Source organism: Lathyrus oleraceus, chromosome 5, assembly GCF_024323335.1.
Source record: "Lathyrus oleraceus cultivar Zhongwan6 chromosome 5, CAAS_Psat_ZW6_1.0, whole genome shotgun sequence".
Taxonomy (NCBI): Eukaryota; Viridiplantae; Streptophyta; class Magnoliopsida; order Fabales; family Fabaceae; genus Lathyrus; species Lathyrus oleraceus.
The window spans coordinates 146,052,964-146,076,896 of record NC_066583.1 but is presented as its reverse complement, the minus strand read 5'-3'; the positions used below and the strand labels follow the sequence as shown (position 1 = coordinate 146,076,896).

The 23,933-nt window shown below is 35.5% G+C and overlaps 2 protein-coding genes and 1 pseudogene across 2 annotated transcripts; 2 read left to right on the top strand and 1 right to left on the bottom strand.

The window, feature by feature from the left end:
• The first annotated feature begins 1,698 nt into the window (after window positions 1-1,698).
• Window positions 1,699-2,697, top strand: LOC127079327 (uncharacterized). Its single transcript, XM_051019724.1, has one exon. The coding sequence runs from the start codon at window positions 1,699-1,701 to the stop codon at window positions 2,695-2,697; it is 999 nt and encodes a 332-aa protein (XP_050875681.1).
• Window positions 2,698-20,683: 17,986 nt separating this feature from the next.
• LOC127079326 (formate dehydrogenase, mitochondrial-like) lies at window positions 20,684-21,735 on the top strand. The gene is made up of 2 exons (XM_051019723.1): window positions 20,684-20,736; window positions 21,204-21,735. Exons 1-2 carry the CDS (start codon window positions 20,684-20,686, stop codon window positions 21,733-21,735), a joined length of 585 nt encoding a protein of 194 aa, XP_050875680.1.
• Window positions 21,736-22,369: 634 nt separating this feature from the next.
• Window positions 22,370-23,566, bottom strand: LOC127079325 (ATP-dependent 6-phosphofructokinase 2-like; annotated as a pseudogene).
• Window positions 23,567-23,933: the final 367 nt, after the last annotated feature.

Here is a 23,933-nt window from a genome sequence, read left to right as displayed (position 1 = left end):
TTATGTGCAATTGCTTTCATAACTTCACCAAATTATCCCAAAACCCCCAAACTTTTGTTTAGTTGAAATTAATCTAGAAATCTATATCGTCAAGCAGTCATTGAGATCGACATTTGAGGAATTTTCCTCATTATTACTACATAGGCAAAATAGTACACTTGCTACCAAAGATAATAGAGTTCATAGATATATTTCATTAAAATTTTGCTGCTCCGTAGCTAAAAAATTTATTTTTCAGTTTTTTATTTTTACCTTTATTTTTATGGCCATTTTTTATTATTGCTAATCTCTGTCTAATATGTGTATGCGAGGAAACCCCTCAGCTGATTTTACTTTTGACACAGAACTAGAAAGAACTTTGCATACGAAGCTCAAACAAGCTAGGAAAGCAAGATTGGCTGCCTATGAAGCAGAAATTCCTGTTTTTGAACAAGAAATAGAGATTGAAGTTTCTGAGCACTCATTTACAGAATCTGACAAAGAGAGAGAAGATCCAATTATGGTTTTACCACAAGAAAGACTTCTTGGGGATTATGGAGGAGAAGATGCCCCATTGGGACGTTTGACTATAGTGAATCAACCAGTGAATGTTCCAAAATTTCAGTTGCACCCAACAACCATCCGTCATCTTGAAAACAGATCTTTTACAGGAAAACTAAATGAAGATGCAAATAAACATTTGCAAAGGTTTCTTACTATGAGCACTACTTTGAAGATTGAGGGGCACACTGAAAAAGCAAAAAAATAATTGAGAATGTTCTCGTTCGCTCTAGCTGAAGATGCCGAAGAATGGTTTTACTCATTATCAGTTGGAAGTATTACTACATGGGAACAAATGGAAACAACTTTTCTAAATGATTATTTTCCTGCTTCTGTTTATATTAAAAAAAGATATGGTATTATGAATTTTAAGAAGAAGGAAGGGGAATCATTAGGCGATGCTTACAAGAGATTCAAAAGGTTAATGGTTGCATGTCCTACTCATGATTTGGATTAGACTGAATAGGTGCAAATGTTTATCAATGGTCTCAGAAATAAGATAAAACAACATATTAATACAGTTGTCGGTGGCTCATCCAATTTTACAACAGCCACTGATATCAAGAAGATCATAGAAGCCATTGCTGCAAACAAACATTTGGACTTATATGATTGGAGTGTGAGTAAACCAAAGGGTGTGATTTATTTGAAACTTGCCAATGAGGTTGTGAAGCTAGAAGATCAAGTGGCTTCTGAAGTTGCGAGAAGACTTAAGGATATGAATATAGGTACTCAACAAGTAGCCCAAGTTTAATCTATTCAAGTTGTTAATTGTGAGATCTATGGGGGGGACCCCATTTTGCCATACAGTGTGTTGCAACCACACAACAAATTGAAGAGATAAAATTTATGAAGTAGAACAACCCGTATTCTAACACTTATAATCCAGGCTGGAAGAATCATCCAAATTTATCCTGGAAAAATCAGCAACGGAGTGTTCAAAATTAGGGTCCCATTCAATATCAGAACTAACCACAACAATATCAACAACAATAACAGTATCCTTCATAACAATAACAGTTTCAACAACAAGCACCCAAAAAGGCCGATTGGGAACTTGCAATTAAAACGATGGTAGCTCAAAATTCCCAGTTCCAAGAAGTAACGAGAAATAATCATAGGAACATTACCGCTTATATCAAAAATCTTGAAGTTTAGATGGGTCAGATAGCACAACAACTCACAAATCAAGCTCAAGGCACCCTTCCGAGTGCAATAGTACAAAATCTGAGACATCATGAGAATGTTAATGCTGACATAACAAGAAGTGATAAAGTTGCTAAAGATGAAGAAGAAAGGACAACAAATCATAACCATGTCATAGAGGTAGATTTAGAAGTGAGGGATAATAAAAAAGAACCAGAAGAAGTTATGCCACTAGTAAAGCCAACAGAAGAGAAAAATAAAAAAGACGCTAAACCGGTTATTAAGTTACCTTACCCTCAGAGAGTGACAAAGAAGGATTCAAAAGAGAAAGACTTTGAGAAATTATTCACAATGTTCAAAAAGTTAGAGATCAATATGCCTTTCTTTGAAGCACTCGAGCAAATGCTCATGCATAAAAAATTCATGAAAGAGGTAATTGCTGAAAAGAGACCAATAGGAGAGGGGTCGGTAGCCTTGAATGAAAAGTGTAGTGCAATATCACTAGGTGGGAGAATCCCAAACAAGGAAAAGGATCCAGGAGCGATCACGGTCCCATGTACTATAAAAGATAGAACTTTCAAGAAGGTACTAATTGATTCTGAAGCCAATGTGAGTCTGATGCCATTGTCAGTCTACCAAAGGCTTGGTATTGGAAATGTCAATGGCACAAGGACAAATCTGAAGTTTATATATAACTCCATAAAGAATGCATGTGGGATAGCAGAAGACGTACTGGTGAAAATAGAGAAATTTAGTTTTCTTGTTGATTTTGTGATCATAGACATATCGGAGGATGAAGAGAGACCTACCATTCTTGGTCGACCATTCACGCGGACAAGTCGATGCAATTTCGACATAGACCATGATACACTAACTTTAAAAGTTTATGATGATGAAATAACCTTGAATGTTCTTGAAAATAGGAAGCTAGAGGTGGAAAAAGAACATCACTATCAAGTAGGCATGATCGGGACAGGCGTGAAAGGCCAAAGTGACATGCCAACATCATGAAAAGTCTCAAGGAGGCCATCTTAACTGATCTCACCTTCATTAGCAATCTCGAGTGGAAAAACTCGTATTTCCATTCCAAAAGCCATGAGAAAGAAGAGAAAGCGAAATCAAGGTAAGGATATGGAAGTTGGAAAGGAATTATGGCACAAAGGAATCCATACCTCTGAAAAAGACAGTTTCTTATTTTTGGAAAACAAGTGCAACAAGGTGTGGAAGCTGAAGTACCCACCATAACAGGGGGAATGAGGCGTCAAGCTAATGACGATAAACGAGCGCTGCTTGGGAAGAAACCCAAGGAAAGTATTCGTAATTTTTATGTTATAGTTTCAATTTTATATTAATTTCTGAGTTTTGTTTGCTTTAAGTTGGTTTATTTTTGGTTATTTACTTTCATCTAGTAATGTGACGATTGTAGCTTTAATGGTTGTGCCAAAAGTACCAAACTGAAGGCATGTGTGTCCTTTTCCCATGTTAACTCGCCCATTTTTTATATACTTATAAATGATCTGATTGGTTCCATTGAGTTGGACTGATAGTTGAGCAGGTTTACCACAACTGATTGAGAAGCCACATCGAACAAGAGGTATTGTGGAGGTTGTCAGCTCTACCCAACACAATGAGAGCAGAAAAATCCAAAAAAAATGTACATCATAAGAGAGCATTCAGGTATATCTTTATCATTCAGAACTTGTGTACATTATTTTCTGATTTCAGTTGTATAATTACACACACTGAGGCATGTTTTTTTTTACCCCTGAGCCTTTCTAGCCATACTTTTTATTATTATCCTTTGTTAACCCCATTTTAGCCTTTACCCATTTTTTTGTTTTAAAAACCACATCATATTAACCCATGGCCCAAACACTTCCCCACCATGTCCAGAGTATTTATGTGAGTTATCAGATCTATGTTCATTCTAAGTTTGGGGTTAATGTTGGGATATCAACCTTTAAGTTTGGGGTAGTTGTGCTAAGTACAAACGAGGGCACCTGATGATTGAAAAAAAAGAGAAGAAAAAGAAAAGAAAAGATGAAAATTTGAAAAATCAAATTGAAATGAATAATAGAAAAACAATCATTAGGGCATTTGAAAGAAGGAGAAGTCATCGGATATTGAAAATAAAGACAAATCTAAAAGTTGAATCCTCGATAATAGTTAATCCATCAGAATGAGCATGGTGAAGATAACGATCTTATTGACTTTGAACCTTAACCTACTTTTCCAAAAGTATCCTACCTTAACCCTAGCCCCGTTACAACTATAAAGACCTCAAAGAGTGTGTGTGTGTGTCGTGCACCTTGACATCAAAATAGAATTTATTCAAGCCTATGGTATGGGATTGCGTACTATGAATTTTGAGTGTAAAACACATTAGCACCCGAGAGATTTGGTGAGAGTATGAATTGAGCTGACACGTGAAGTAGTACTTTCAAGTGAAGGTGTGGTCAATCAATCAACCTCAGTAATCTAGCAAAAACTAAAGGTATCAACAAATGAGGGTCATAGAAGATCTTAGAGGTATAATGGTACGCAAAAAGTTTTTATTTCATTTGAGAGTGACATGAGTCTTTGTACTTAAAGTTGCTTGAGGACAAGCAACAAGCTAAGTTTGGGGTTGTATTCAGTCACCATTTATGCTATAGTTATCATCATTTTAACAGATGAAAGTAGGAGATTTATTTGCGTTTTTCATATAATTTAAGTGGATTTTGCACCTTCTTTTACCGCTATTTTCATTTAATACTTTCACTGTTTTTCATCAATTTATTTCCGTTTTCCATATTTAATGCTTGGGTTGTGTGTTTTTACTGTTTTCAGGCTCAAACAGATCTTCAAGTACAATCAGATGCAGAAACCAAGGAGAATCACTATAAATCGAAGAAGTTTTCCCATGCTCAAGTAGGTTTGCTACGGCCACCCGAAGCACCTGCTACGGGATGTAGCAGAGAGGTCTAGAATAAAAGCCAAAATACACAAGAAACAGAGGCCTAGTACAACCACCCATAGCACCTGCTACAGGCCGTAACAAACATAACCCCTGGGACCAGTGATGTGTTATGGCCACCCGTAGCACTTGCAACTGGTCGTAGCAGACAAAAACCTCTAGTTTCAGTTGACAAGCCAGGTCCAGTGTCCTGCTACGGCCACTCATAGCACCTGCTACGGCCGTAGCAGGCAGGCGTATGATTTTAGGAAACTTTCCTTTTTTGGCCAGATTTGGAAATTATTGTGAATTGGGCTATTTTTCAGACCTGATCTCATTGTCCAAAAACATTTGATTGAGTAGGGGAATCTGAAAAAGAGAAATTTCTCTATTAAAAGGAGATTATTATCACATTTGAAGGGACCTCTCTTTGAACGGAAAAAATACAGAGAGAAATATTGAAGAACACAAAAGTTTTAGTGGAAGGCGGACTTTTATGAACGGAAGCGATTGAAGATTGAATTTCATCTTAGTATCTGTAATGTCTAAATTTTGTATTTTGTTTCATTGAATATTATGAGTAGCTAAACCCCCGAATTATAAGGGGTGTCCCTGATTTGAATCTGGAATAACTGTGATTTTATATTTGCAATAACAATGTTATTTTCCATAATTAATTTATTTTCTTGCTGTTCTTAATGCTTGCCCTGTTGGACAAAAGGGTTTGACTTACGGTTAACGATTAGGCTGGACAGCTATTGTTAATGCCTTGCTTGAGATTATTCTATAGTAGATATTACCTAGGATTAGGGATCCCCTATAGAAACCAAAATATTCTTGATAATCGGATGCTTAATTTCATCTGTAATTCTCTATGGACATAGGCATTAGGATGGATGATTAAAGGTTTTCTCACTAAGGACTTAGAAGTAAACACCCTAACGAACCGGTAATTAATTAATTGATATTTGTTGTTGCAATATTGATTCAGAGTTTTTACAAGAAGAAATCACACACCTTCCCTATCATACTACTCCTATCTGTTTTAACCGTTCGCGTACTTTATTTATTTTATGTGCAATTGCTTTCATAATTTCACCAAATTATCCCAAAACCCCCAAGCTTTTGTTGAATTGAAATTAATCTAGAACTCGGTATCGTCAAGCAGTCCTTGAGATCGACATTCGAGGAACTTTCCTTATTATTACTACAGAGGCCTCTTAAGAGGAACTTTCCTCTGTATCGTCAAGCTTTTTTTCCGATCAAGGCCTCTCAAGAGGAGCGTTTTAGAGCTATTCATGATCATCTGACTTCCCAGGATGACACCTTTCATAGATTTTCCTTGTATGCTATAAAGAAATTCAATGAGATTCGTCACAACATGGCTTCAAATCATGCTGCAACTCAAGTTGGCATCAGCCAAATTATTTGTGATCAAAATGACTGTAGTGATCACTATCTTCAGTTTTATCGGGAGATGTGTAAGGTGTTGTATAGTGAGCATGATGTTGCTTGGTTCCGTGGAAAAGGTAGAGGTCGAGTTCGTGGATATGGTCGTTATTAGGCATCATTGTGGACGTAATCTTTGTTATGCATGCATTTATGTTTTAATGTCTCGATGTTTATGGTATTATTTTGTTGCAACCTTTATGACAAATATGTAATGGATATTACCTCTTTTGGCTATACATGGTTGTTTATTTAGGTTTAAGCTTTGATCAGTTTAACTTGATTTTATGTGAGTGCGTGTTAAGTTGATTGTTTTAACTCTTTGCAACACCTCTGAGTGAGTTATATGTTGTTATGTAATTTTCATGATACTTCTCACAGTTTCCATCTTTGTCTCTTTTTGATGTTGCAAAGGGAGAGAAGTACAGGGTTTATGATGCACATATTGAGGGGGAGCTTTGCCAAAGACACTAAGGGCTTAGTATGTTTTGACATCATCAAAATGGGGAGTATGTGAGTACATTATACTCTTAGATGTGTTTTGAATGATGTCAAAATGAGGTAGCTTAGTACTTTGTGTATATTGGACCTTACCATCTTTTTCTATATGTGCATCATTATAGGACATGTAGAATTAGATTCAACAGGCCATATCATGCAAAAAATATGATTTTCATTAAAAAAATAGTCAATGAGTCTATACATTCCAAGTGAGTAGATACATAATGAGTGGATTTTCAAAGGAAACGGTTATGCCTTGTATGTATCGATACAAAGCACGAATGTGTCAATACGAGATGCGATTGAGTTGACTCATCCGTGATTGGAGTCAACTCAAACTAAAATCATTTTTTAACTAAGCAAATATGCCTTCTATGAGTCAATACATAGCGCGAACGAGACGACTCATCCTGTCTTGGAGTCGACTCATACTGAAGCATTTTTTTTGTAAATTTTATGACGTTGATGTATTGACTCATTGGGGCTCCGTATTGACTCATTAGTCTTATGTATTGACTCATTCAAATTTAGAGTCAATACATCCTGTTTTGAGCAAATACATGTATTGACTCAATATTTTCAAAGCTTGGAATTTTGGCCAAAAATAATATGTTTTGTTTGTTATTTCTTTTACCCAGAGACATACATATAAATATGGATTCATGCATCTTTTCTTAAGATTGAAACCTGAAAGATACAAAGAATTATCATCCTCTTCAATTTTTCTTTGCATGCATTCAACAACTACACATAATCATTTTTGTTATTTGTCATCAAGATGAGATTGATAAGGTCCAATTTAGGTTGGTGTAAATCAAATTGGGTTGAGTTTTTCTTTGGGGGATTCATTGATAAAACTGTTAGGGTTTTTACTCCAAGATCAAGGGTTGATTTAGAGGTTTTTGCACAAGTATTTGCAATTCAGATTCAGCCGAGTGAAATCTTTGAGGAATAGGGGTTCTTGCAAAAGAGTAGCGGTAACCGGAGGATCAATTGAAAGGCTTGGGCAAGATATCACAATTTGGATTCAATCGAGTGAAAGCTTTGAAGAACGGAAGTTCGATCAAAGGAGTAGTGGTAATCGAAGGATCAAATTAGATATCTTGTGTGACTTGATCTTGCTAAGATCAAGGGAAGAGAAAGAGATAGGATCAACATCAAACATAGGGTTTAGGGGTTTGAATTTCTACTACTCTTCTTGCAAACTTATATTGCAAAGGTTTAATTACAATATCTCAATTTGATTTTGATTTAAGGGCAGACGTACCCATGGTGAGGACGATTGGGGAACTGCCTAAACAAATCTTGGTGTTCTCTCTCTCTCTCTCTCTCTCTCTCTCTCTCTCTCTCTCTCTCTCTCTCTCTCTCTCACACACACACACACACACACACACACACACTCTTTTTACATTTTGATAACCCTTAGTTTCTAATTTGATTTGCTGAAAATTATGGTTGTGTTGAAGTGTCTTAAACTGTTTTTGTGAAACCATTTTAATCTAAACAATTGCAATTGATTTGCCACTTCTTCAACACAAAGAGAATTAAGCTTGGTGTATTGCACACCAAGTGTTCGATAATTTGACTGCACACTAAGTGTTCGATAAAATTCCTTAGTCAAATTTATTTTTATATTTCATTGGAAATTGTTTATCTTAGTATGGTTTATATTCAAACAAATTATATTGAACTTGTTGGTTTGATTTTCTCATCTTCAACATACTTTATACTACGGTTCATACACATATCTGATTCTACAAATATTGATTCAGATATACGAGATTCAATCTGAATTCGCTTCCGTTTTCCATAGAAAAATATTTTTCAAAACAGGATTTTTAATAAGAAACTTTTTATTTGGAGATCTATTCAACCCCCTCCCCCATCTAGATCGTTGCCTCTCATTCTATTGGATGACACTAATTCAACAATATTTTGAGTCTAGACTTCTTCCATCAGACCTATATGCGGCAACCCTGCTGAGAAGGAAGGCCAACGAATACGCCATGGTTGAAGGAACTTTGTACCAACGGGGTTTGTCCATACAATTGTTGAGGTGCTTGGGGGAAAGCAGATACCGATTACACCTTCTTGGAAGTGCATGAAGTGAAATCCTGATCCTAGGTGGGGACATATATTAGACCAGATGCTTAGGACAATGTTCAACTAGTTTAAGACATATTACAGCTTCTGGGAATAGATGTCAGACATGTTGTCTGAGACATTGTATACCAGAACTAAAACCAGTTGGCAAGAAAGATAAAACCATTTAGCTTATACAAGATGATGAAGAAGGAAAGTAATAAAGAACATAAGAGATTGGCAACCCAGTTCAGTGAGACCACACCAACGTCTGGAGGGGACCACTCTACCCAAGAAATGAAATCTAATACTTCAAATTAGTACCCTTAGTCTTATAAGAACCAACAAACCCTATATTGTTCAAATCCTCTTCCTAATTATAGTGTCTTTCTATTTAAGGACTCCCCCTAAATACGAGAACATACTCATTTTATTCTCAATGACACAACCTGTGATTCGTGTTTATAACTCAAGTAAAATAATACCAATAACTATACCAAGTTACTGAAACATAGAGTGGTGTACATAGATTCAACACTGAACAACCTTTAACATGAAATACAAGAAACACTTTGTCCACAAGCTCATAGACTTAGTATCTTGGAACAAGGTTTACAACTCAATAAACAAACCAACCTCTATGCTTTATGATATGAAATGAGGCACTAAAGTGATGCACATAAAAATACTTAAGAGATAAACCCTAACACTAGGTATCTTCAAAACTTGCACGCCTTGCACACCTCAAAAGTGAGGTTTGAGTCTCCTTAAATAACAATGCAATCCTGGGCTTTTCTTCACGGATTTCATATTTTTATTTCATCATTGAATAATAACAGAATCTTGTTGAATTTGATTTGCTCCATAAATTTCTCTAACAAAAGATATGATTTGTTATTAATTCAAATTTAAATTTAAATCTCCATCTGGCCCTGGTTCAACAATTGTCAAACAAATCACACAAATGCATTGCACAAATACAACAATAAATATGATTGAAACAAAACCATATTTTGTATCAAAAGACGCAACAATATTTTCTTGTTGAACCAGGGCTATATGTTGCATTGCACATGTTGGAACATCGAGTTCCACATGTTGCAACAATAGATCAAAATTCATTCCTCTCCATAACTTGTAGATCTTCTGGTGTAGATTGAATCTTGGATAAAGAAATATTGAACCATAATTGCAATAATTGTTATATGTTGCAGCATACAATAACATTTGTCTTGTTGATGAAGACCATATGTTGTAAGAGACATGTTGGAACATCATGTTACACCAGATCATCCAAAACACATCTTTTTCATATGTCTTCTTTGTAGAGTAATACTTGGACAAAACCTTCCTTGAAGGTACATTCAATCAAATATCCTTTAAATGAAACAAATCCAAATCTTTTCCACTTGATCTTAGATTAACAACACAAACTTCTTCCTGAATGTAGGCCTCTGCATCTTGATAAAGTCAACTCTTCACCACTTCCGAAGGACATCTGTAGATAGTTAAAACCCAAACCATAAGCATATTTCTTAATTGTTTCTGTCAAGCACTTTATCCGAACAACTCTTGTAACTCATTTAAAGCACTTTATCCAAAAAACTCTTGCTTAACTAGTTATGTCAAGCACTTTAGCCAAACAACTCTTGCTTAACTATTTTTGTCAAGCACTTCCGTCAACATCTCTTCTTGGCAACATACTCATATGCTAGAACACATGTGATAATGTCTTGTTCCATAAGTTGCCTAAAATACATCTTGTTCATGTGTTGTTTTACCAAATGCAGTCAATCCAAATGGAACATCAATCTTCCCCTTTGGAAAAGTTTGGCTAAAGCAAATACAAGATGTGTTCTTCATGAATTAGCATAAGTAACACATCATATCACCCAATAGAATCATTATAGCAAATAATAGAAACATAAGTATCACAAAAGTCAGGTGATTGCTACATATCAATGGTGGTTGAACATTTTGTCCCATCCAAACATTTCTCCCCTTTTTTTCCACAATTTGAAAAAGGTATGGAAAAAACATATATATTCAAAGTAACACAATATAAGGTCAAAATACACAAGTTTCTACGCAAAATAGTCAATGCTCCAAAGCATGCAGTCCTGCCGACACAATACCAGTCATGCATGAAAACATAGTTAGTAGTTAAGTCAGAATCAACACTAGAAAATACTAACACAAAGATCAGGCCTAATGCTTTAGCAAGTGTGCACACACAAGATATGAACATTTGAACCCAATACACCAGGTAAAATCTATTCATACCAAAGACATCAGCAGAAATCAACTCCACACCTCAGTTAGTACCAATCATACCAGTTGATACTAAACACAACAGGATGTATCAGGTCATCATAAAATCCTCATACAACTCAAAGTCAATAGTCAAGCTAGTAGTTACACCACTCAACCACACATACAATACAAACAGTAGTCAGAACATACTATCTTATACACTAAAGAAGCTATGACGGCTACAACAGGTTGAGGTGAATTAGCTTCAACACTTCTCCATAATTAACTGGTATACAGATGTTGGATTCAATGTCTGAGACAGTTTTCCCAACTTGTAACAAATCTCAGTAACTCATGAGGAATATCACCCTCCTTAATCTGCTTCATCATCCTAAGATAATAAGCTTCTTATTCTTTCTCAACTTTTTTCTTAGGTCATAATCTTATCAATATAGGGAACCTTGATTCAGCCCAATCAATTAAAAGTTGAATATGAAAGCTTCACCCACCTTCCTATATCATACACTTTTCTCAACTCCTTGACTAACTTTCCGCAACTTGGACAATTATCAATAATAACAACTTTCACAATTTCTTTAAAATCAAGAGCTTCTTCACCTAGCTCTCTTTGAGCTGAAATCCTTCTTTGAAGAACATACTTCCACTTATAAACACTTGTTTCAAAATGGAATAACAAATTGTCCATATGAGAAGATGTGACATCCACATGAGTTTTCTTTCCTACAATCTCTCTCCTCACGGTGAACCCAATATCCTGGACATTTGCTTCAGATATTGTCTCAAATTTACCAATTTGAACAAGCTTGTTATTTACAAGGACAACTTGCACATTTTTCCACTGAGTTGGAAACTCGGTCAACAACATGTCACACATGTTGTCTAGAACATCCCAGTTGATATATTCATTACCCTTTTTGATGTCATCATTTATCATTTGGTTGCTCCACAACAGATGATTGCAACTACTTCCAGCATGCATAGCTTGGAAACCAAGGGAGTAGTCCTTTATTTTCTCTTCTTAATAAACATAAAGGGATATAACATTTCCTACCATGCTCAACTCAAAATCAGGCGGTATATGATGAACAACATACTCCACCATATTGTCTGACATGCCCTAACACACATGAGATTTCTCTCAAGCTTCTCATTGTCTTTCATAATGACTTTCTCCAGCAGCTGAACATCCTCTTAAAAAGTTAAAGCTTCTCTTGGAAGCGTCCTTTCAATGTCTATCCTCCTCTGATATAAATACTCAAACACAATATCCTCATAATGGAGATACATGTTCAACAGGTCAGTGTCCTTAGTACCACCTTCATTGGCTGGTTCAGACCCATCATAAACTACATTGTTCATACTGGCACAATTATTAACAATATCATTAATGTTGTAATTCCCCTAATTCTCCATATGATCCTTTTCTTAATTAGCCTTGTCAAAAGGAAAGGCTTTAAATTCCAAATTCAAGTACCTATTGATAGAGTCACTTTCCATATTCATCTGATGAAGTTTGAACTTTAGAATACCTGGTAGTCTTGGTATCAATCTGATGCCCCCAAGATAGGAAATAGGATCAAAATTCTCAACGTTACGAGAACTACCATCTTCTTTAGTAGATATCATAGAGCTTCCTGATTGGTTAGTGGCATTTTGCTTTACATTAGGGCCAAAGAGATCTAACTCTATATCATTATGGGAGTCATATCATCTATATATTTTATGCCCTTTATAAGAAATCCATACATCTTGCTATTAGAAGCACAAACAATAAGCAATATTTCATCCTTACTTATCACATTATCACATGAAGTCTCCATATCTTCTACTGCATGACTAATGTTAATAACACCTTCATCATTGGTTATAGCAGTACCAACCTCAACATCATCATGGACATACTCATCATCCTCTTTAAGCATTTGAGATTATGTTAACATATTGTACAGGATGTCTGGCATATTTTTATCAACATCTTAAATTCCCATATTGATTTCTGGGGTCTCTTCATCAAAATACATGAGATGATGATTTCTCAATATCCCATACATGAGTGGGACATCAATCACAATTCCACCAGCAGTCATATAAGACTTATCAACATGTGGAATATCATTGAGAGCAATATCTGGAACATATTTCTTGACATACAACCTATAATTGGATTTTAAGACACTAAGAGTAACACCAATCCTAGTTTTACCAAACACACTATCATATTTTTGGCTAATCAATATTCGAGTCATATGAGAAGGAATGCCATAACCCTTATTCTTCTTCTGAACTACTCTTGGTTGTTCAATATTGGGAAGACCTCCAACCTGACCATCAACCATCCCTTCAATGACAAATCCTTGATTGAGTATCATACAACCCATATGTGGTAATTCAAAAGTATGAGTAAGATGTTAAACCCTCTTATATGAAATATTGTTTTGCTTCTCAGGGTGACAAACTTCAAAACTACTTCCTTCTTCAACATTGAGATCATCACACATATGACAACTCTCTTTGCAATAGCCCTCAAGCTTTCTGTGCCAAGGCTTAATTTCAGTTTCTAACATGTCTTTCATGATGTCTAAAACAAAGTTTCTTTCTCCTATCCTTTGTCTAACGCAACGACTTCCAAGATACCAATCTTTACAAGGGAATGGATGAAAGATACTTAATGTACTGGTAATCATCGTTGACCATATGTTGAGACATGTTATGTGACATTGTGCAATTTTTTTTAAAGAGGACAAATACTCTTTGAATTTGATGTCTCACCAATATGCATAACCTCTTCGAAGTCGTTTAAGGTTACAACCTTGTTTGCTTCACCTTCTCCATCATTAGAGACATTCAACATTCTTCTTTGTTTCCTTAACACACTTGAGTATTCATCTTCAATATGTTGAAAATCTTTGCATTTAAGACATTAGATTTCTCTGCATCTGTAAGAATATGTGAGTTGTTGTCTTTCACCATCCTTTTTTTTATGCTGAATATTCTTGACATTGATAGTGACATTATTCTCAGATCTCTTTTCAAGCCTTCTCATGACTTTACTAAATATCTTATTAAGCCTGAGATATTCTTCAGAATTACATTCAACCTGGTCTTTACAATTTTTAAAACTTCCAACAATCTTTGGAGGATTCTTAGCACCATAACAAATCTTTAACTGATAAATTGTTCCTCCTTCATTGACATTCTCCATCTAGAACAAAATATGAACCCTAGAACCCACCCAAATAGAACAGGGTGTCCACTCTGATGCCAATTGAAATTTTGTTCCTAGGAGGGGACATATGTTGGACCAGATGCTTGGGACAACACGTTCAACTGGTTTATGACAAATTATAGCTTTTGGGGAAAAATGTCAGACACGATGTCTGGGACATTGTATACCAGAAATAAAACCAGTTTGTAAGTAGGATATAACAATTTATCTTATACAATATAATGAAGTCAAAAATTAATAAAGGACACAAGAGATTGGTAACCCGGATCGGTGAAATCACACTATGTATGGGGGTACTCTACCCAAGAAAGGAAATCCACAACTTCAAATTAGTACCTTTAGTCTTACAAGAACCAACAAACCCTATGTTGTTCATAGCCTCTTCCTAATTCTAGTGTCTTTTTATTTAAGGACTTCCCCTAAATATGAAAACCATCACTTTCTTATCAATCACACAACCATTGACTGGTGTTTACAACTCAAGTAAAAAAATAACAACAACTATGTCAAGTTACTGAAACATAGAGTGGTGTACATAGATTCAACACTAAATAACCTTTAGCATGAAATGCAAGAGCACTTTATTCACAAGCTCACAGACTTAGTGTCTTGTAACAAGGTTTACAACTCAATTAAAAAACCAATCTTTATGCCTTATGATATGAAAAGAGATGCTAGAGTGGTGCACATATAAAGACTCAAGAAATAAAACCTAACAGAAGGTATCTTCAAAACTTGAACGCCTTGCGCACCTCAAAAGTGAGGTTTGAGTCTCCTTAAATAGAAATGCAATCCCGACCTTTTCTTCATGGATTTCATATTTTTATTTCGTCCAGAATACTAGAAGAGTCTTGTTGGATTTGATTTACTCCATAAATTTCTCCAACAAAATATATGATTTGTTATTAATTCAAATTCAATTTTAAATCTCCATTTAAATTGATTTGATCTTCAACAACTGTCAAACAAATCACACAGACACATTGCACAAATACAACAATAAATCTGATCGAATCTAAACCAATTTTTTTCTCAGAAAATGCAACAATGTTGGCCTGCTGAACCAGGGCCAGATGTTGCACTGCACATGTTTGAATATCGAGTTCTACATGTTGCAACAATACATCCAAATTCATTCCTCTACATAACTTGTGGATCTTATGATGTAGAGTGAATCTTGGATAGAGAAATTCTAAACCTCATTTGTAATAGTTGTCAGATGTTGCAGCATATAGTAACATTAGTCTTATTGATGAAGACCATATGTTGTAACAAATATGTTGGAACATAGTGTTCCCCATGTTACACCAGATCATCCAAAACGACTCTTCTTCATATAAGTCTTCTTTTAATAGTATTTATTGGACCAAACCTTCCTTGAAGGTACATTCAATCAAATCTTCTTTGAATGAAAAAAAATTCCATTTCATCTTGGAGTAACAACACAAACTTCTTCCTGAACACAACCCTCTGCATCTTTAAGAAGTCAACTCTTCATCACTTATGAAGGACATATGAAGATAGTCAGAACCAAAACCATAAGCCTATTGCTTAACTGGTTCTGTCAAGCACTTTAGCCAAAAAGCTCTTGCAATTAGTCATGTCAAGCACTTTAGCCAAAAAACTCTTGCTTAGCTAGTTATGTCAAGCACTTTAGCCAAACAACACTTAACTAGTTTTGTCAAGTACTTTAGCCAACAAATATTCTTGTCAACAAACTAAGATACTGGAACACATGCTAGAATATCTTGTTCCACATGTTTCCTAAAATACATCTTGTTCATGTGTTATTTTACCAAAAGCAGCCAATCCATAAGGAACATCATGAAGGAATCGCTGGACAACATCTGGGGCTAAAGTCACTAGCAAAAAGGTTTTAAAATAGGGTATTATTGTCCGATCATAGTCCATGATGCCCGAGAATATCTGAAAAAATTCTACCATTTTCAAAAGCATGAAGATGTTTTCAATGCCCCAGCCACTAAGCTACACATATTGACATAGCCATGATCATTTTCGTAGTGGGGAATGGATATCCTCAAATCCCTCTCCCCGACGTCGGGATAACTTAGATACCTTATCATAGTTGTATATTATTTTACTAAATGCGTCAAGGTCGAGGCATTAGCTATTATTACCGCAAAAATGTCGTAAAATTCTTCAAGAGGAACGTACAGGCTAGGTTCAGAGTGCCCTAAAACATTGTAACATATAATGGGATACAATTCATTGACAAAAGACTAAAAAGCTTCCTGGAAGAGTTAAAGATCAAACAACATTTCGCATTGATAGAGAATCCACAAACAAATGGATAGACCGAGGCTGACAACTGGGTAATATCAGAGGTTTGAAGAGAAGGTTAGAGGAAGCCAAATGCAATTGGCTGATGAACTACCACATGTCTTGTGGGCCTAACGTACCACACCCCAATGGGAGAAACCCTCTTTCGTCTAACATATGAGATAAAAGTTGTTATTCCAGTAGAAATCAAAGAGTTGAGTAGGAGAACAACTAATCCATTTCCAGCAGAAGGCCATAGAAAAGATATTAGACAAGAAATAAACCTTTTGTAAGAGAAAAGGATGGTAGTCGCTTTCACCATTGTTATGGCCAAGCAAAGCGCTGCTTCGGGGTACAACCGTTGTGTCTGACCCGGAGAGTTCCACACTATAGATTTAGCACTTCGAAGGGAAAATATTGGAAAGAAAAATGCTAGGGATGGAAAGCTAGTAGCTAATTGGGAAGGTCCCTACTGCATGCAAGCTAGCACCAGAAGAAGGGTGTACTTCTTAGAGTCCCTCGAAGGAGAGTAGATACTGAGGATATGGAATATCGCTAAGTTGAATCAATATTATAGTTAATGGTTTTTTTTCTGATTCAATTCCATCTCTATGTAAATAATTACCTTCAGTATGGATGCAAATATTTGCCTATCATCGTTCCTTTATTACGTTCTTTTCTGTCTCTCATCTTAAAGGATAATAAACACGAAAATTATATGTATTTTTGCATGGCCAACAACTAAACACATTTATTGATTCTTAAACGACTTACATGCATTCCTTGCATGATTACATATTTGATACACACTAAACACCTTTTTGAAATTTTGACACAACTTAAACACATTCACTGCCTAACTACGTATTCGATATAGACTAAATGCATTTTTGCGATTCTGACACAACTTAAAATCATTTGTTGCCTAACTGAGTATTCAACACAGACTAGACACATTATTGTGATTCTGATACATCTTAAACGCATCCCTCGCATGAATTCTCATCTGAGGCATACTACAAACATTTCAATATAGTTGGCATACCCCCTCAGATATAGACAATCCAAAGGCATTGTGGTGAATCCCAGAGATGTCCACCTTGATTCGAGATAAGCCTCGGGGCAGGGACGAGTATCTTACCCTCGGTCCTTGTTAGCAAGCCAGTCATGATTCTTCTTGCTTCGACCTTTAGAAGACACCAACACAGCCAAGGGAACCCTGACATTTAGCACATGTGTAACATTAAAAATCGAAGAATATTTCCTTTTGAGGTCATCTGTAAAATAATAAGACAATTATCCAGTAAGAGGACATGCAAGATCACATATGACAAGTAAAGCTAGGAATAATATTTAGCTTTTGGGGAGAAGTGATTTGAGGAGTGAAATCGCCTCCTCTATTTAGAACAAGTTACCATAATAGATAAAGGAGAAGGTACGGTACAAAACGCATTATGAGCAAGAGGAGAAAGTGCATTATAACTACAAAGTTCAACCTAAGAAGGATGGGTGAATTAGGTTTTATTATTTTTTTATCATTTTCTATATGTTCTTTTCTTTTTATTTTTTCAGAATTACGATGATGAACTTAGAACAAAAAGTGCAGAAAAGTAAATAGCACAAATATAAATGACATAAGAGATTTATCTTAGTTCCCCTTATCAACTAAGGGTACACCTAGTCCCTTCACACCTTGAAGGATTTTCCATTATGTTAGATCTTTGTACAAGACTCACATCAATACCTCTCTTACAATCTTCTAACATAAACACCAAACTATGGTGGACTTTGTATCTCTCTAAATCAAAGGACCTTTTCCAAAATCATCAAACACTTTGATAATTCTCACATAAACAAGAAATTACACTATGTTTTGTTTAGAACACTTAAAAACCACACCACTTTACATTACAAGTACTTTTTAGAAAGCACACAACTTTCTAAATAATTGTCATCATACACTTGATAATCAAAACAAATTTTGAATATATGAAATGTTTTTTAATCAATTCCAATATAAAAATTTGATCTTCTATTTCAATGTATAATTCAAACATAATAACTTTAAGTGCTCAAGAAGTTGAATGAAACTCTTTTAATGATATGAAAGTTATGCACAAAGTTTCATTCCTAATGTTGTATGAACACTTGAAAAAAGATTTGAAATTGTATGAAATTATATGTGGAAGAGGTTATTTGAAAACATGACATATTTTGTTTTCAATACATTATAAGGTACCTATTATATTAGTAGCAATGTTTGGAGAAAGTTTATGATAGATTGCAATGGTTTGGAACAACATTTCTTCATCTTCATGAATTTACAAAAATTCATAAGGTGCAATCGGTTGTCACCTTTGCAACATTCAAAATTATCTGGCAGAACCATCTTGCAATCGATTGCACAAATGAAGCAATCAATTGGCACTAACTTAAGAAAATTATGTTGGTTTAAGATGCCATTATTGTAAAAAAATAGTTTTTTTCTTTTTAAAAGATTGACATAAAATGTCTTGATGTATGAATGTTTTAGAAGTCTTAGAGATGAATGTATGGGAGTTTTTTTGAGCATCTAAAATTTACAAATAATAAATTGAAATTGAGTACCTTAACATCAAGATCAATTTCCTTTACTTCAAAAATATCCATAAGCTTATGTATTTTTTATTCTTGATTTCAAACTTTTTCTTCTTTGATACTTCTTATTTGATAAGATTTTGTCTTCATAAAAACTAAACAAAGATAAATGATGAACTTCTTCTTCGCAAGTAACCAAGAAACAGTGTTCCATAAAATCTTTCCAAATTGCAATATAAACACGAAAGATCTCGTTTTTCAACCGTCGTAGAGAAACGAGCACACAACATTGTCTCTTTGATGAAGGATTAACTCTAAAAATAAAGAAGAGATTCAGGGAAGTCGAATCCATGTTTCCCTGATATCATACCAATATTGAAAGACTCTCACAAAACCCCAGGCACATGGATGGAGCTGCGATAGAGGAATGCGAAAATGATCTAACAATTCCTTCTCAAAAGCAGTCAAAGGAAGACGTACACCTAACTTTTCAAAGATATGGGATTATAAGGGGATAAAACACCTTTCGAACATATGAAAAATCCTCTTGTTTGCAAGAACCATTGAAACTTCCCAATCCAAAGAGACCCAACATCAAAGGGAATCTCTGTTTCATCATCCCTCTGGGTATAGCTAGAGGGCATCCCCAAATATCGTGGATCTACCCATGAATAATCCCCAAAGGTTGTTCAGTAGGTAAGTGGCTCCATGTACTCTAAGATTGGCTTGTAACAACTAAAGACCTGAGAACATTTCTTGTCTAGGTAGGACATGTAGTAATAGAGGTTGATGCGATGGTTCGCCTTGGTGAATTTGTTGTGTAGATCATAAGAGAAGAAAGGCTTGAAATGCTCCTTGGCTAACTCTCGGTGGAGTAGGATCTTGTTGCATAGGATAAGAAGAAGATACCATCATAACTTGATCGTCTTTTTCTTGAGGAGGATGAAGAGAAGATCTCTAAGAGCTTCAACAACAGCTTACCATTAAACGACAGATCTAATGGCTTTGGATGACACCATGGTTGATGAATCTATTTGGAAATGAGATATGAATTTCTAGATTAGAGGTGACCTGAACGTGACAATATGCGGTAATTATATTTTAATTACCACAGACGACACCACTATTCTTAAATGAAACAAGAGTTGTTTGGTGAACGGTGAAATAAGATATGTGTACTACGAACCAAGCTTCTGGTGTAATGGAGATGAGTTGACCTCCAAGATTAACACTCAAATATTCAAATTAGTGAGATAATGAAAAGTGATGAGAGTGAAAATGAATTTGAATACCTAAGAATGACACTTTTTCTCTCTTATTTAGTGGGAGTAGTTAAAACCCTACGTGGGAATGCGTCATGTTGTGCGAATAGTTGTCTAATTAATTTGGATGATTGATGATGTCTCAGAAGACATAGTTGACTGCTTTAGGCGAGCATGGAGGAACAATGGAACAATTGTTCCTTCCGTTCACTTTCTTCTCGTTGTCGCTGAATCTTTCACCATAGACCTTAAAAACAACCCAAAACAACTAGGTTTTTAGTGGCAATAAAATTATGTTATTCTTGAAAATAGTTTTATTTTTATGGTTGGTACAAATTAATTCCTAACATGTGACTAATTTAGGTGGTGTTTTCTATTTCGTCCAAATTAAGGAATTTCCAACATGATACAATGGAGTCGGGTGATAATGGCTACTTGTTTATACCGAGAAGTAGAGCTGTCAAGTAAGTCCTATATTTAAAAGCCCCAATTATTAAGCCCTATTAAAGCCCCAATATATTAAGCCCCTTATCATTGAGATTTATTTTAGGCCCTTTATATAATACATTTTTTAGGCCCCATTGAGGGGCCTTATTTTATTCCCAAAATTTGGACGTTGAGTTTATCACTCCATTCATGTTCTGTGCAAAGCTTCCGCCACCGTCAACCAATTGCACTGCCGTCGACTTTTCTCTATCACAGAAATAAAGGTACTCTTCTATCTCCATTTCTCTTTAATCTCTAGTTTTCTTAATATCAAATTTCATTTTTTATCTCATTTGAATCAACATGTTTATAATACTGCTTAATATGTACACTCACAAGCTGTTTGTGGAAATGCCTCAACAACTTTATACATGATATAAATTTGATTAAAATGCAATTCTGATGGTAAAGTTTCAATGATTAATTTGCCGTGTTTTAATCTTAGTGGTACTTTGAGTCATCCTGTTGCAAATTTAGGTTCTTTAGTTGATATCAGATTGGAGGGTAATCATATCAATGGCGTAGTGCCTAGTAATTGGACCAGTTTGATGAATATGAAATTGTTTGATCTGAGTAGAGCATTTTTAACAAAATTTAAAACACAAACTACCATTCCTGGTCTTCATGTTCTGATATCTACACCATTTCACCCTGCCTATGTTACTGCTGAAAGAATTAAGAAAGCTAAGAATTTAGAGCTACGTTTGACTGCCGGAATTGGTTCTGATCACATTGATCTCAATGCTGCGGCTGCTGCTGGTTTAACCGTCGCAGAGGTCACAGGAAGCAACACAGTATCTGTTGCTGAGGATGAGCTCATGAGAATTCTCATTCTGGTGAGGAATTTTGTGCCTGGTTACCATCAGTCTATTACAGGAGAATGGGATGTTGCTGGCATTGCACATAGAGCCTATGATCTTGAAGGAAAGACGATAGGAACGGTGGGTGCTGGACGAATCGGGAAGCTTTTACTCTAAAGGCTGAAACCTTTTAACTGTAACCTTTTATATCATGATAGACTTAAGATGGAGCCTAAATTGGAGAAATAAATTGGAGCTAAGTTTGAAGAGGACCTCGATACAATGCTTCCAAAGTGCGATGTAATTGCTCCAACAAAGTTACTAGATACAGAGAGATGGTTAGAGGGATTTGCAACCTTAGATAGACGCCTTTTTCCTCCAGAAAGCCATTGGCCATAGATTTTGAGTTCAAGTAGAAAATAAGGTGCTATGAAAGTAGAATATGCATTTCAGAATGTAGGTGATGGAAACAACTATCAACACTGCTAAGGCTAATAACCATATTAGAAAACTGATATTTGGTGTAATATGAAGAAACCTTGTGGCAGGACTTGTTGCCAGATTATGCCATAAAACCGCTTGACTGCTTAGGCCGAGACAGATACCAAAACATCCTATAGGAAACCGAAGGAGAAACGACCACTGCTCATCTGTCGGGAGAAGGATGTCCTCATAGTCCTGTGTCAAATGTATGCACAACATTATAATTGATCATTTATTATTATGCACATCCATCTCTTACTTGTTGAGATCATCACATGAAAATCACCTATAAATCTGATCTCCCTTCAAAGTTTGTGTTGCAAAATGTCTAGCTCTTTAGAAAATCAGGCTGATTGGTGACAGATCTCACCCAAGACCAATTATGATCTTTTGTATTCATTGGGTTATTAGCACATGCTACATCTTCCAGTGGAATGTATGCATAGTTTCCATTAATAGGACCAGCAACGAATCCAGTATATCCACCCATAACACCATGAATTGCAGAATGTGCCAACAGTGTACAGTATAGATTATCAGTAGCATTTGCATGAACCGCACGAATCATATAGGTAGGATCTATATACTTCACTGTAAATAGCTCACCAGGATGCTCCCTATCCCACCACTTTTTCAGCTCTGACTTTAACCACACACCAACATCTAAGAAAACTAAATTGCCCGATTCATCTAGCTCTTCCTTCTGCGAATCAGTTCTAGGTATTATATCCTGGCCAGCACCCTCCGTAACTACAAGCACAACATGTCCATTTTCCTTAAGTCGTTGATCGAGAAACTCAAAGAGCCCTCATTTTCCTTCTAAGTAAAAATCTAACTCCGGGATTAGGCAGCAATCAACGTCGCGGCTGCTGAGTGTTGCATGAAGAGCAATGTGACCTGTGCTTCGACCCATCAACTTCACAAGGCCTATACCGTTAACTGCGCTCTCGGCCTCCACGTGAGCCGCACTGATTGCTTGTTGAGCCATTTCAACTGCTGTTTGAAATCCAAAAGATCTGTCGATTATTCCTATGTCGTTATCCACTGTTTTAGGAATCCCAACAACTGCAATATTTAGTTTGCGTTGTCGTATTTCATTGAATATCTTTATAGCCCCTCGCATAGTCCCATCTCCACCTATAATGTACACCTGTTGATGTGCACAAGCGCATTATCAGTAAAACATTTATTTCATTCACATTTTTGTCTATTTAAAATTCAAACAAAACTTCGGAAAGAAACTAAGTAACTAACCTGATATATTCAGTTAGCTACTTGGTAAGACTGGTCCATGTGTTGTAGTTGAAGAATCTGCGTTCTAAAAATATCTTGTCATTTATATCTTTTGAGCACAACTTATCCTGGTCAACACTCTCAACACCAATCATTAATTATTATCTTTAAATCAAATGTTAATTTATTTTCTTTTTGTTGTATGTAATACTTGCTGCGTGCCTCTTCTGTTATGAAATGAAAATCTATACATGTAATTAAATTTGCACTGAACATTATATGGAACTCTCATGTACTTATGAGCTTATGTTGTGTTCCAGGCCATTGAGAGTTTGCTCAGCAAAAAGATATTCCCTAATATAGAGGTTAGTCCTGCTTTTCTGTTTTTCAGTTCCCAGCTCACAAAAGCATATCAAACTGCTGCAGCAATATTGCTGTTTTATTTGAGGTTTTGAAAGAAGTTAATTAAATAGAGACTGGATATGATGAGGTATAATAAGTGTCTATCGCTGTTTCAGATTTCATCATTTTATCTTTCTACTAGTTACCAAATGGAGTATACAAGTAAATAGAATGATATTAAAATTCATTGCAATATATTTTAACTCTATGTATATATATATTTTTTAGTTTTTGGAATGTGACTCTTAATATATAAC